The sequence below is a fragment of the Natator depressus genome, chromosome 9 (assembly GCF_965152275.1).
Source record: "Natator depressus isolate rNatDep1 chromosome 9, rNatDep2.hap1, whole genome shotgun sequence".
In the NCBI taxonomy this organism is placed as follows: domain Eukaryota; kingdom Metazoa; phylum Chordata; order Testudines; family Cheloniidae; genus Natator; species Natator depressus.
In genome coordinates, this window is record NC_134242.1 from 85673 (window position 1) to 98534 (window position 12862).

The following is a 12862-nucleotide window of genomic DNA, read 5'->3' on the forward strand; positions in this document are numbered from 1 at the left end:
GTTGTGGGGAGTGCAGAGGTCAGGGCAGAGGGCTGGGAGTGTGTGAGGGGAGTGCAGGGGTCAGGGCAGAGGGCTGTGGGTGTGCTCCCAGGGATATGCCCTGATTCCACCCCCCTTCCGCAAGGCTCTGTCCCCACCTCTTCTCCGCCTCCTCCCCAAAGCAGCGAGTGCACTGCAGCTCGGCTTCTCCCCCTCCCTCTCAAGGGCCATCAGCTGATGGGCGGCAGGGAGGGAGAGAAGGAGGGGCAAGAACCCAGCATGCTGGGGGAAGAGGCAGGGGAGGGGGGACCTTGCCTGCCCTGCAGCAGTAGCCAGCAGGACCAAGCTTCTTCACCCTGCCCCCGTGGCGGGTGGGGGGGTAGAGAAGAGTGGGCTGGGGCAGGCAGGATTTTTCATGGCATGCTGCTGCCTGCCGGGGTCCAGGCCTGGGTTCGGCAGCGGGCTGAGTGGGGCCGGTGGCTGGGACCCGGCAGGCAGCAGCATGCCATTAAAAATTGGCTCACGTGCCGTGTTTGGCACACGTCCCATGTTGGATCATATTAAAGATCTGTATTAAAATCACAAATGAGTTTGATTCCCCATAGTTTAAATTCCAGGGTATTACTAATTAAGAGGTCTCTTGGTTTTTGGTACTGTTTCTCTCCCTCTATGTGTGAAACTTGCAAGCTGCTAATTGCGTTAGTACATTCTAAGACAGAGACTGTTCTCAAAACAATTCACATAGAGAGAGACTCAAAGCAATACTCTGTAACAACAGAAACAGCACCCAGAGACTCCCCGCCCTTTTGTTGTATTAACAATTGTGATTAAAATAGAGATAGAGGATGTATGTGGATGGATGCTTGGTGTGGATAATAACTGAATGATCAGGGAGGTGCCAGCCTAAGAATCCAGTGTCCATCGGCTGAAGAAGGCATCAAGTGGAAATAACCAGTGAACCCCCAGAGGGCAGACTGGAATCCACCCAACAGCCTCAAGAATGGGAGAACCAAAGAACAAGATAACATCTAGCAGCACGGAGCCGTCAGGAATGTGACATCTGCTGATTGGTTCAGCAACAGCATGATGAAGCAATTCCCATAGACTGGCCTAGGAAAAAATTTCTATAAAAATGGACTCTAGAAAGTGAGAACTTTGGGGTCTGATTCTGCAAACCAACTTCCAGGATTCAGAGTAACAGCCGTGTTAGTCTGTATTCGCAAAAAGAAAAGGAGTACTTGTGGCACCTTAGAGACTAACCAATTTATTTGGTTAGTCTCCAAGGTGCCACAAGTACTCCTTTTCTTTTTGCAACTTCCAGGAGCATCAGATGAGCATCTGACAAGGCCCTGCTCCCTCCTCATGTCCAGGCCACCTGGCCAGTGGCTTGGCATGAGCAACTCTAAGGCTGGTAACTATGATAACAACCTTGCAGAACCTGTGGGTGTGTGTACGAATGAATGTGTGAATAAATATGAGATTGAATGGAATGTTATAGCTATAACTAACTGCTTACTATGATTCTTTCTGTATTCACAATAAATGTGGTATTTTGCCTTTTCCCCTTTAATAAGATCCTGCTGGTTTTTATTTTATTGGTATAACATCCATAGGTTGCCAACCCCTGATCTATCTCATATTAATACGTATTATCCAGACCATGTATGTGTTAAGCACAAACAGCTTTAAGCACAAATATTATAGCAGTTTTATAGCCTAAATTGGCCTATAACTTTACTATAACCCTGTTCACTCATGCTAAATAGCCCATAACACCTTGCATTAGCTGAAATAAGCTTTGGCGTAAGCAGATAGGAAAGCTGTCAGGATCAGGACATATGAGGTATTTTACTATAGCAAAAGGTAGAGAGTTAGTCTCTCAGGCCAGTACTGGAATATCCCAAAGGAAGAGGACAAGACATAATGGTTGTTCTACCCTGGTACAAACCTAGAAGATACCTTCATGGACCAGTACCTGGAGTGCTAGTAGCCAAAACAAAGATAAGGAATGGAACAGGACATGTTAAGGAACTAGAACAAATTGATTAGTTGAATTTTAGTGACATGTAAATAAATATGTAATTTATAAAATTATCCTACAAATACAATCAGCTGAAATATGTAACTTTGGGAGCACACCTTTTGCATAAGGTGAATGTAACAACTCTACATGAGATGGTTTCCTGGAGACTGGTATTGTATAGAGCCTTTTTCCTGTACTATGTTATTATAAGCTCATACCAATACATTTGACTGACATTTGATCTCCTGAGACTATTTCATGATGAAACAAAGTGCGGTCAAGCAACTGACTATACATTTTATCAATAACTATATCCAGTAGCTGCTATTGGTATTGATCTGTAACTCACAAGAGCAAGGAATGGATCTTCCTGCTGTAGGATTTTCTTGGCTGTCTGTACAGCTCTCTCAGCCTCTCCACATACTTGTAGGTAATGTAGGCTGCTAGTAATATGATCAAAATCATATTTGGTTCAGAAAGATTTAAATTCCATTGCAGTGAATTGTGGTCTGTGGTCTGTCACTAGTTATTATGGAATACCTCAGTGAACAAAAATGCACTTCAGTTTCTCTATAACACTGTCACGTTATATCTTTCAAGTACATTATTTCTATATATTTGGAAAAATAGTCCACAAAGATGAGGTAATGATATCCTTTGAATTTACATAAATCTTCAGCTACTATCTTCCAAGGTCTGTTTGTTAGAGGTGTTTGTACATTGTATCGTTCAGTATTTTCTCAAGTTTATTTGTACTGGATCTCCTTTCCAAAGTCCAATATCCTCAAATACTCCATCGAATTCTTCCACATTTCTCACTAGGCCCATCATGGCTGCCATGCTGCGTCTAAGAAAGTTTTTGGTCTTTGATCATATGTGCTGTGAATGCATAGCTTTTGTCTTTGTAAGTTATTTCCATAGTGAACTGGCCCATGCAGTTCAGAATACCTTCAGGGCTAGTCAGAGCTGTGTCAGGTGACTTCAGCTCTGAAAGGGGTTGAAGGTTATTATAAGTCCTGTCTGAGTTGACTGTGAGGTCTGCTCCTGAATCACTTTTAAAGTCAATAGTCTTTCCATGAATAGGCAAGTTTCACTCTCCAAGCAGGTTCCGTGTCATCACACATGATAGATCACAGAAACAGTGACCCTTGATTGTCTGTAATATGAGTCAACTCCCTAACTGCTTTGGTGAGACAAAGAGCCACAAAATGTCCATATGCTGTGCATTTATTACACCTGGAGCCTTTGGCTCGATATGCATCATCTCTTGGGATATGAATTTTTCCATGTCTCCCCTTCTTCCCTTTAGCCAGTTCTTTATCCACCTTACCATTCTTCTACTAATCCCCAGCTTCTTTAATTTAACTAATAATTTTCCATGCAGTACAGTCTCTAATACTTCACTGAAGTCCAAGTATATTAGATCTACTGTATTCCCCTTATCTAGAACATGAGTTATTTTCTCAGTAAAGAAAATCAGGTTAGCCTGGCATGATGTATCTTTGGTAAACCCATGTTCTGTGAAACCAATTTATCAACAACCTTCTTGAACTGTGGACACCACAACTGGACATAGCATTACAGCAGTGTGTGTATCAGTACCAATTTGGGGCCCCCGGAAAAATCTCCCTTCATCTCAGCCCAGGGGCTGGAGGAGCTCTCGGGGGGACAGAGCTTCCCAGGTCTTGGGGCCGCAGCGGGGGGTGGTGTGCACTGGAAAGGAGAGAGCGGCAGGGCAAGGGCACATTGGGTTGGGGTCATGGGCGCCTCAGGCAGAGGGGGCAGAATGGAGTGGGGCCACAAGCAGATGGAGCAGGGCTGTGGGTGGAATGGGGGCAGGGTCACAGCGGAAGGGGAGGAATAGGGTGAGGCCATGGGTAGGGCCATAGGTGGAAGGGGTGGGCTAGGGCCACAATCCCCCACCCCCACTTGCTCTGGCCCAGGGTCCCAGTAGTAGACCTTAATCCATCTCTAGACTTGAGACACCTTCATAGTGGTACATTATCTTAGAACAAATGGCACAGCTCAGCCACAATGACATTTGTTGCTTATCAGTTTGTTGACTGCTAAATTATTATCTAAAGCTATGAAGTGTGACAGAAGGTCTGGAGTCTGCCACTAATCTACATTCCATGGCAAGGGAAAATTGCTTAGGTGGTTAAAAAACAAGAAGTCTGGATGAGCTGGATGCAGCCAGAGAAAATTATTTGTAAAAGGCTGTGCTTGAGTTCAATAGTTAGGCATTGGAAAGGCAGCTATTATCTCCTGGAAGGTGGAAAAGCAAGTGCTTGCCAACCCTTCTGTATGTGTATTTATCTTCAGAAAAGTGTTTTGGGAAAATAGGGCTAGAGCAGGGGTGGGGCGGGAGAGGTTTATAAGGGATCTAGGGTGAAGAAATGGGAAACAGCTCTCTCTTTGGACACATTAGCATGAGACTGATACATTGAACAGCAGATGTCAGAGAAGGGAGTTGCTCTTTAGACATGTAAGAGCATTCTTTCTTCTCTAGCTAAGCTAAGGGAAAAAACCTCTCTGGGCTCAGATTGAGTATCCAAATGAGGTATGTTATGCAAACCATTTATTTTAATTCTCTTAATTTGTAATAAATCCTGTTTTAAGGCAGCTACTCATAGACTCAGACTTTAAGTCCAGAAGGGACTATCATGATCATCTAGTCTGACCTGCACAACAAAGGCTACAGAACCTCACCCACCCACTCCTGTAATAGACCAATAACCTCTGGCTGAGTTACTGAAGTGCTCTCATCATGAATTAAAGACTTCAAGTTACAGAGAATACACCATTTACATTAGTTTAAACTTGCAAGTGACCTCTCCCCATGTTTCAGAGTAAGGCGAAAAACCTCAGTGTCTCTGTCAATCTGACCCAGGAGAAATTCCTTCCCAACCCCAAATATGGTGCTCAGCTGGACCCTGAGCATTTGAGCAACACCCAAAAGCCACACACCAGGAAAGAATTCTCTGTAGTAACTCAGAGCCCTTTCTATCTAGTATCCCATCACTGGCTACTGGGGATATTTGCTACTAGCAGTCCCAGATCGGCTATATACCGTTGTATCCAGTCTCATCATACTATCCCCTCCATACACTTATCAGGCTCTATCTTGAAGCCAGTTAGGTGAAGGTTTCTAACCATCCAAGGAGTGAAATTCTGGAACAGCCTTCCAAAGGGAGCAGTGGGGGCAAAAAACCTAATTTCAAACTTAGATTCATAGATATTAAGGTCAGAAGGGACCATTATGATCATCTAGTCTGACCTCCTGCACAATGCAGGCCACAGAATCTCATCCACCCACTCCTGCGATAAACCTCTCACCTATGTCTGAGCTATTGAAGTCCTCAAATCGTGGTTTAAAGACTTCAGGGAGCAGAGAATCCTCCAGCAAGTGACCCATGCCCCATGCTACAGAGGAAGGCGAAAAACCTCTGGGGCCTCTTCCAATCTGCCCTGGAGGAAAATTCCTTCCCAACCCCAAATATGGCGATCAGCTGAACCCTGAGCATATGGGCAAGATTCACCAGCCAGATACCCAGGAAAGAATTCTCTGTAGTAACTCAGATCAAATCAGACTTGTTGATAGCCAGTTTACATCCATTTGTCCACATAGTCTGCCTTAAATGAGAGCCAAGTCTTCAAACCTCTTTGAAGAGGAACAGCATGAAGAAAGGCATTGTAAGCTGTGTACAGCCTTCCCGCCCTAAAAAAGTCCTGATAGGTTAGGGGTGGGGCACATACCACACCCTGGCTTTTTGCCGTTGGCCTGCCTCCCATTGTGGGGGTGGTATAGTAGCTGGAGATTGGCTACTGACCACCTGATCAGCGATCCCCCATTGAAGGGGAGGAATGTCACTGCAGAACAGAGAGAGGAAATTAGCTGTAGGTCACCTGGTTGCTCTAGGTCAATCAAGCTGACACAGGGACAGGATTGGGAAAGTGCTGCTGCAGTGGCAGGCTGTTTCATTTTGTGGTGGGAGAAAGACATGAAAGGAGGGGACAGCTGAGAGCAACTGTGGAGAGTCAGGCAAGGGGCAGCAGCATTCAGCACCCCAAGCTCCCAATGCAGCCCAGCATCTGTGACTTCAGCAAAGTGCCAGTTGGCACCCAGGTTGGGACAAAGCACTCTGGGTCAGTCTTCTTGGGCTTTTAATTGGGTTAGAGAGCATTAAGCATTGGGGGCTGTGTATACTGTACTATTGCTAGGAAATGTGTATATGTAGATAGGGCTATACTCCTGGAATTTGCCTTGATACTGAGTGAGATTTGCCCTGCTTAGATAAGAGTTGTTTTATTGTTGAGAGAAGTGTTGGTCCTGGGATTAACTCCTGCTTCTCCAAGGGTGTGTGTGTGTGTGCGTGCGTGCAGGGGTTTGGATAGGAACAAGGGGAGATAGCATTCCCAGACTCATGGTCTAGGATCTAACAGTTTGCCTGGAGTCCAACCCCTACCATCTCAATCAGAAAGGCATGGACAGAAGCAACTTCTTTCAGCAAGATGTGCTGCCCAAGGTTATGACGGGTGCACACAAAGAGAGATGCTTACTGTACCAAAGAGGAGGTGTGTCAACAGGGACGTGGATGACATAAAGTGGCAGCTTTTTGGTATATTTTTATTGCTGGACTTCTGAGAGAGATTTGTGGGACAAGTGCCATGTTAAACTTATTAGACAAGGTAGGTGAGGTAATATCTTTTACTGGCCCGCACCCACCTTGTCTCTAATATTCTGGGACCAACATGGCTACAATTACATTGAATACAATAATGCCTCATCATCTTTTGCAAAATAAGCATCCACATTGCACAATAATTATGTTTGTTCATTACCTGAAGGCTCCACTGTAGCTATAATAACGTTCCTGGGTACTTGCATCACATTTATTGTTTCCACTGTTATCTCCGATGCAAAGCTCACAGAGTTTTGATGGGTAATTGTCCATCTTGGCTGCAGGCACACAGCTAGCGGAGAAAAAGTCACTCACAGCTGAAAAAAGAAAGATGTGCCAACAAAAAGCATGGAGAGGTGAGTGTCAGCCATTCACAAAACACCTAGATTACAATATCATTTAATTATATGGCAATGCAGGTTTCACTGAAAAGCCAGCAACATGCATATTATATTAGGCTTACTGGGACTGACTAATTATATCTTTCAAAACATCTTCAAAATTCAGTATAGATTGTTAGCTGGCGAGATAGGCTGAAGGATAGATTGGGTTAGATTCTCCAAGAGCACATGCTAAGCTTATAGTTGGTTAACAGGGGTACAAACTGCTTTGATTACAATAGACACTTCAGCTGCATTTCTGAAAGTTGGTTTAAGATTTTGCATGTCCATTTTGTTAAAACAAGCAAATCAATTAATTCAGTGCAAAAATGTGCCCCCTATGTAGAAAATACACTTGCACATTTAAAGAAGGCTATGTAAAATACCGGGCCTGCCCACTTCTTTGTTCATTAATTTGCACACACATTATTGATTAAAAATGCAATTGCAGGGGTAAAACTCTGCTTCGAGAACTACTCATTCTGGGCCAAAAGCCTGCAGATCTTGTTTAATCTTTACTCCAATAAGGTCTTGATGAAATAGAAAGTTTTCAGGATTTGGCCCATGCACAATCTGTACACCCAATTAAGCCACAACTTTTCAAATATTTAGCCCAGAAGTCTGTTCTTGCTCAGTAAACATAGGTTGGAAAATACACCAGAACTGTGGGCCAAATTCTCCACTGACTTCCAGTAAATCCTGTCTGATCATATTGACTTCATTGGGGTTACACAGAATTTGGCTCCGTGTTTCTTCTTCATTTGGGACTTCCATACAAAGTATCACAAAGAGCCTAATCCTGCAAGCCTTACTTACACAAGCAGCCCTATTGACAGCAATTATCTCCAGAGATGCACACTGAGGTATAGCGAGTTCATGACACTGTGTAACCCACACACCTCTTGGGTGTGGTGTTCTGTCCCATTTAGTGGTACCAAGTAGAGAGGGAGATTAATGAGTCTGTTCTGCACCTTAGCTAACAGCTGTATGGCTTTTAGCTCATGCAGTAGAGGCTCATGCACTAAGCTCCAGAGGCCCCAGATTCAATGCCGCCCGCCGATGACCGAGGTCTGTCAGCATTACAACTGCTTCTGTAAGGACTGCTTGCTGGAGAGGAAGGGCTGAAGGACTGGGCCCATATTGTTTTGCAGTGAGTTAACCATCAGATGAAATGGAAAAAAAGGTTTTTCTACTCTACCAGAGGAATTTCTCATGCATTACTCCCATGAGTCTTCCCAGGTGTAACAGACCTAATCCTCAGGCATCAAGATAAGCATTTAATACCAATATGAAACACACACAGAGCTAGGAAACTTCTCTTGGGACTTTTCTTCCCTGAATAAAAAAGGCACAACCAACCTGTCATTGCATCTTCTGATGTGTAGAACCCTTACCTTGAGGAATATTGCAGTCTGTGGGCCTAATAAAGCCCCTTTTAATTAGAACACCAATAGGGATGTTCCATCCAGCCATTCTCCCATATCCTGTGTGGCAGGACTTTTTCCCTTTCAGATCATTGATGGTGAAAGCATTGGAGGTGTTCCGTTTCACTAATGCCACAGCATAGTACATGTTGCTGTTGTCATCAGCTTGTTGGGAAGAAAAAAAATAATTATCCCTTTTCCTGAGTGGCCTTATAGTTTCATGAAAACCTGATTGATATGGCAGATCAATTATATCTCATTTGCTGCTAAATTCCTAACTCATCCTACATGAAAGAGATTGCACCAACAATTCCAGGTTATGGAACGTCATTTTTCCTCCTTTCATTATAAATACGTAATTCTTAATTAGCTGTTTTACACTAACTGACATTCATGTGGAGCCTTTCATTTATATATATGCCTTTACTGCTGTCTTAATATAGAGATGGGTCTGAATTGCTTTTTCAAATGCCATGAAAATATTTCTAAGTTTTAGTTTTTAGGAATTACCCCCCATCTTTTTTCCCCTTTTCATTTTGCAAAATCCTCCATTTGGGTCCTAAGCTACGTGACAAAGCTGCTTTAAAAAGCACATTGCTCATATGTAACTTTTACAGATTTGGAGGAAAAGCTCTAAACATTTTGCAGATTTCTATAGGCTCACCTTGATGACAAACACCACCACTAGTCAGCCTTTTATCACTCTACTTTTGAAAAGTATCAGTGAGGGGAAGAATTTGATCTCAGCTAGAACTTAAAATGTAAATTTCTGTATTATTTTCTTCTGTGAAAGTTCTTTCATTCATCCCCTGGGTGAAAAATGATTTTTGACACAGACAACAAAAGCTATGAACTAACACCACAAAATTCCAGAAACCTTCACATCTTTGCAGAACTGGTGAAAAGACAAAAAGTCACCAGTAACATTTTGGATAAACAATGTTACTCAGCCCTTTATTTGCAACTCATTGCTAAAGCACAAAATATTTGTTGTGGGTGGGTGAACAGAAAGGGCAGTAAGACATGCATGAGGTCAGATCATCAAAGAATAAGCACATAGAGCAGCCAGGGTCTGCCACTGACTTGTTGTGAGGCCTCCCCCCTCTGTGCCTCACTTTCCCTATTTGTAAAATGAGGATAACGATATTTACCCGCCTTTTTAAAGTGCTCTGACATGTATTGATGAAAAATGCTACCTAAATACTGTCAAGGTTCCTTCCTCACTCTGAATGCTAGGGTACAGATGTGGGGACCTGCATGAAAACCTCCTAAGCTTACTTTTACCAGCTTCCCCAAGGTATAAACTATTTTACCCTTTGCCCTTGGACTTTCGCTGCCACCACCAAATGTCTAACACCGGTATTATTATTATTAGGAAAGAGTTCGTTTGGAAACGTCTTTCCCCCCAAAATCCTCCCAAATCTTACCCCCTTTTTTCTGGGGAAGGTTTGATAAAAATCCTCACCAATTTGCATAGGTGACCACAGACCCAAACCCTTGGATCTTAAGAACAATGAAAAAAAAATTCAGTTTCTTAAAAGAAGAATTTTAATAGAAGAAAAAATAAAAAAGAATCACCTCTGTAAAAACAGGATGGTAAATACCTTGCAGGGTAATTAGATTCAAAACATAGAGAATCCCTCTAGGCAAAACCTTAAGTTACAAAAAGACACAAAAACAGGAATATTCATTCCATTCAGCACAGCTTATTTTCTCAGCCATTTAAAGAAATCAGAATCTAACGCATACCAAGCTAGATTACTTACTAAGTTCTAAAACTCCATTCCTGTTCTGTCCCCGGCAAAAGCATCACACAGACAGACCCAGACCCTTTGTTTCTCCCCCCTCCGCTTTGACAGTATCTTGTCTTCTCATTGGTCATTGTGGTCAGGTGCCAGCGAGGTTATCCTAGCTTCTTAACCCTTTATAGGTGAAAGGGTTTTTCCTCTGGCCAGGAGGGATTTTAAAGGTGTTTACCCTTCCCTTTATATTTATGACAAATACTAAGTATGATTATTGTGCAGCCCAAGTAGTAAGCAGGCAAAGTCCATTGACTTCTAAGGAGATGTGCACACACTTAAGCAGCGGTGAATATGGCTATGTAAAATATGCCATTGACAAATGCGAAGTTCTAAATGTGGGAGAGACTAATTGGAACTATTCATACACCATACTGGGGGTGTCAGCTAAGGAAAAGAATGTGGGAATCATTGTAGACAGCTCACTGAAGACCTCTGGTCAATGTACATCTGCGGTTAACAAACTAACAAAAATTAGCAATGGAATAGAGAATAATATAGAAAATATTATAATGCCATTATATAAATCAATGGACTGCCTCCACTAGAATACTGTGCGCAGTAATGGCCACCCCAGCTCAAAATGGCTATTGCAGAAATATATGGGTGTGTCAAAAATGGGTTACAAGAATGTTTGGGGCCTGGAGAGACTTTCATATGAAAAGAGACTGAAAAGGCAGGAACTGCTTAATAGACTATAAGGCCAGAAAAGGACCATTGTGATCATCTAGTCTGACCTCCTGTATATCACAGGCTGAATAAGACTTCCTGAATTAATTCCTGGTTGAACTAGAGCAGATCACTTAGAAAAAACATCCAATCTTGATTTAAAAATTGCTAGTGATGAAGACTCCACAACGACCCTTGGTAAATTGTTCAAATTGTTAATTACCCTTTCTGTTAAAAATTTGTAACTTATTTCCAGTCTGAATTTGTCTAGGTTCATCTTCCAGTCATTGTATGTTGCTATACCTTTGTCTGCTAGACTGAAAAGCCCTCTGTTATTAACTTTCTGTTCCTCGTGTAGGTACTTGTACACTGTGATCAAGTCACCTCGTAACCTTCTTTATTTTGGTAGGCTAAATAGATTGGGTTCCTTGAGCCTTTCACTATAAGCATGTTTTCCAAGCCTTTAATCATTCTTGTGGCTCTTCTTTGAACCCCCTCCAATTTATCAAAATTTTTCTTGAATTATGAACACCAGAAGTGGACACACCAGCAGCAATCACATGAATACCAAATGCCGCAGTAATATAACCTCATATAGGCACCGAATTTCTAATCTGCTGGGGGCTGCTCCCACCGGCTCCGCCCAGGCCCCTTCCCCACTCCGCCCCTTCCCCACTCCACCCCTTCCCCCAGTGTCCCCCCCACCCTGCATCTTCCCACCCCACTCCACCCCTGCCCTGCCTCTTTCCGCCCCCACCCCACCTCTTCCCCGCCCAGTCCCTCCCTAGGGTGACCAGATAGCAAGTGTGAAAAATCAGGACGGGGGTGGGGGGTAATAGGAGCCCATATAAAAAACAGCCCCAAATATCAGGACTGTCCCTATAAAATCAGGACATCTAGTCACCTTAGTCCCTCCCCCTGCGTCCTCACACCTCCTGATACCGCAAAACAGCTGATCCATGGCAGGCAGTAGGCACTGGGAGGGAGGGAGAGGCGCTGATCAGTAGGGCCTGCCGGTGGCAGGAGGCACTGGAGGGAGGGAGAGGCCTTGATAGCAGGGCTGCTAGTGGGGTTTGAGCACCCACCATTTTTTCCCCGTGGGTACTCCAGCCCCAAAGCCCTCATGGAGTTGGTGCCTATGTAACCTCCTCACGTCTACCTGAGAGTCACAGAATCATAGGACTGGAAGGGACCTGTAGAGCTCATCTAGTTCAGTCCCCTGTCATGGCAGGATTAAGTATTATCTAGACCATCCCTGACAGGTGTTTGTCTAACCTGCTCTTAAAAAGCTCCAGTGATGGAGTTTCCCCAGCCTCCCTAAGCAATTTATTCCAGTGGTTAACTACGCTGACAGTTAGGAAGTTTTTCCTAATGTCCAACATAAACCACCCTTGCTGCAATTTAAGGCCATTGCTTCTTGTTCTATCCTCAGAAGTTAGGAGTAATTTTTTTCTCCCTACTCCTTGTAACAACCTTTTATGTACTTGAAAATTGTTATCATGGCCCCTCTCAATCTTCTCTTCTTCAGACTAAACAAACCCAATTTTTTCAATCTTCCCTCATCGCTCATGTTTTCAATAATTTTTATTACTCTATTCTGGACTTTCTCCAATTTGTCCACATCTTTCCTGAAATGTGACACCCAAAACTGGACAAAATACTCCAGTTGAGGCCTAATCATTCTGGAGTAGAGCAGAATAATACTCCTGCATCCGATGAAGTGAGCTGTAGCTCACGAAAGCTTATGCTCTAATAAATTTGTTAGTCTCTAAAGTGCCACAAGTACTCCTTTTCTTTTTACTCCTGCTAATACATCCAGAATTACGTTTGGTTTTTTTGTGTGCAAGTGTTACACTGTTGACTCATATTTAGCTTGTGATCCTCTATGACCCTTGCTAGGCCATCA

At 43.3% G+C, this 12862-nt stretch overlaps 1 protein-coding gene across 1 annotated transcript in view; it reads right to left on the reverse strand.

The window, feature by feature from the left end:
* MELTF (melanotransferrin) overlaps positions 1-12862 on the reverse strand; it is a 76919-nt gene that overhangs the window by 10958 nt on the left and 53099 nt on the right. The window contains exons 11-12 of the mRNA XM_074963308.1: positions 8459-8653; positions 6845-7001 (exon numbers count right to left, since the gene is read on the reverse strand). Of these exons, the coding sequence (XP_074819409.1) occupies positions 6845-7001; positions 8459-8653 (352 nt within the window). The remainder of the gene's footprint in view (positions 1-6844; positions 7002-8458; positions 8654-12862) is intronic.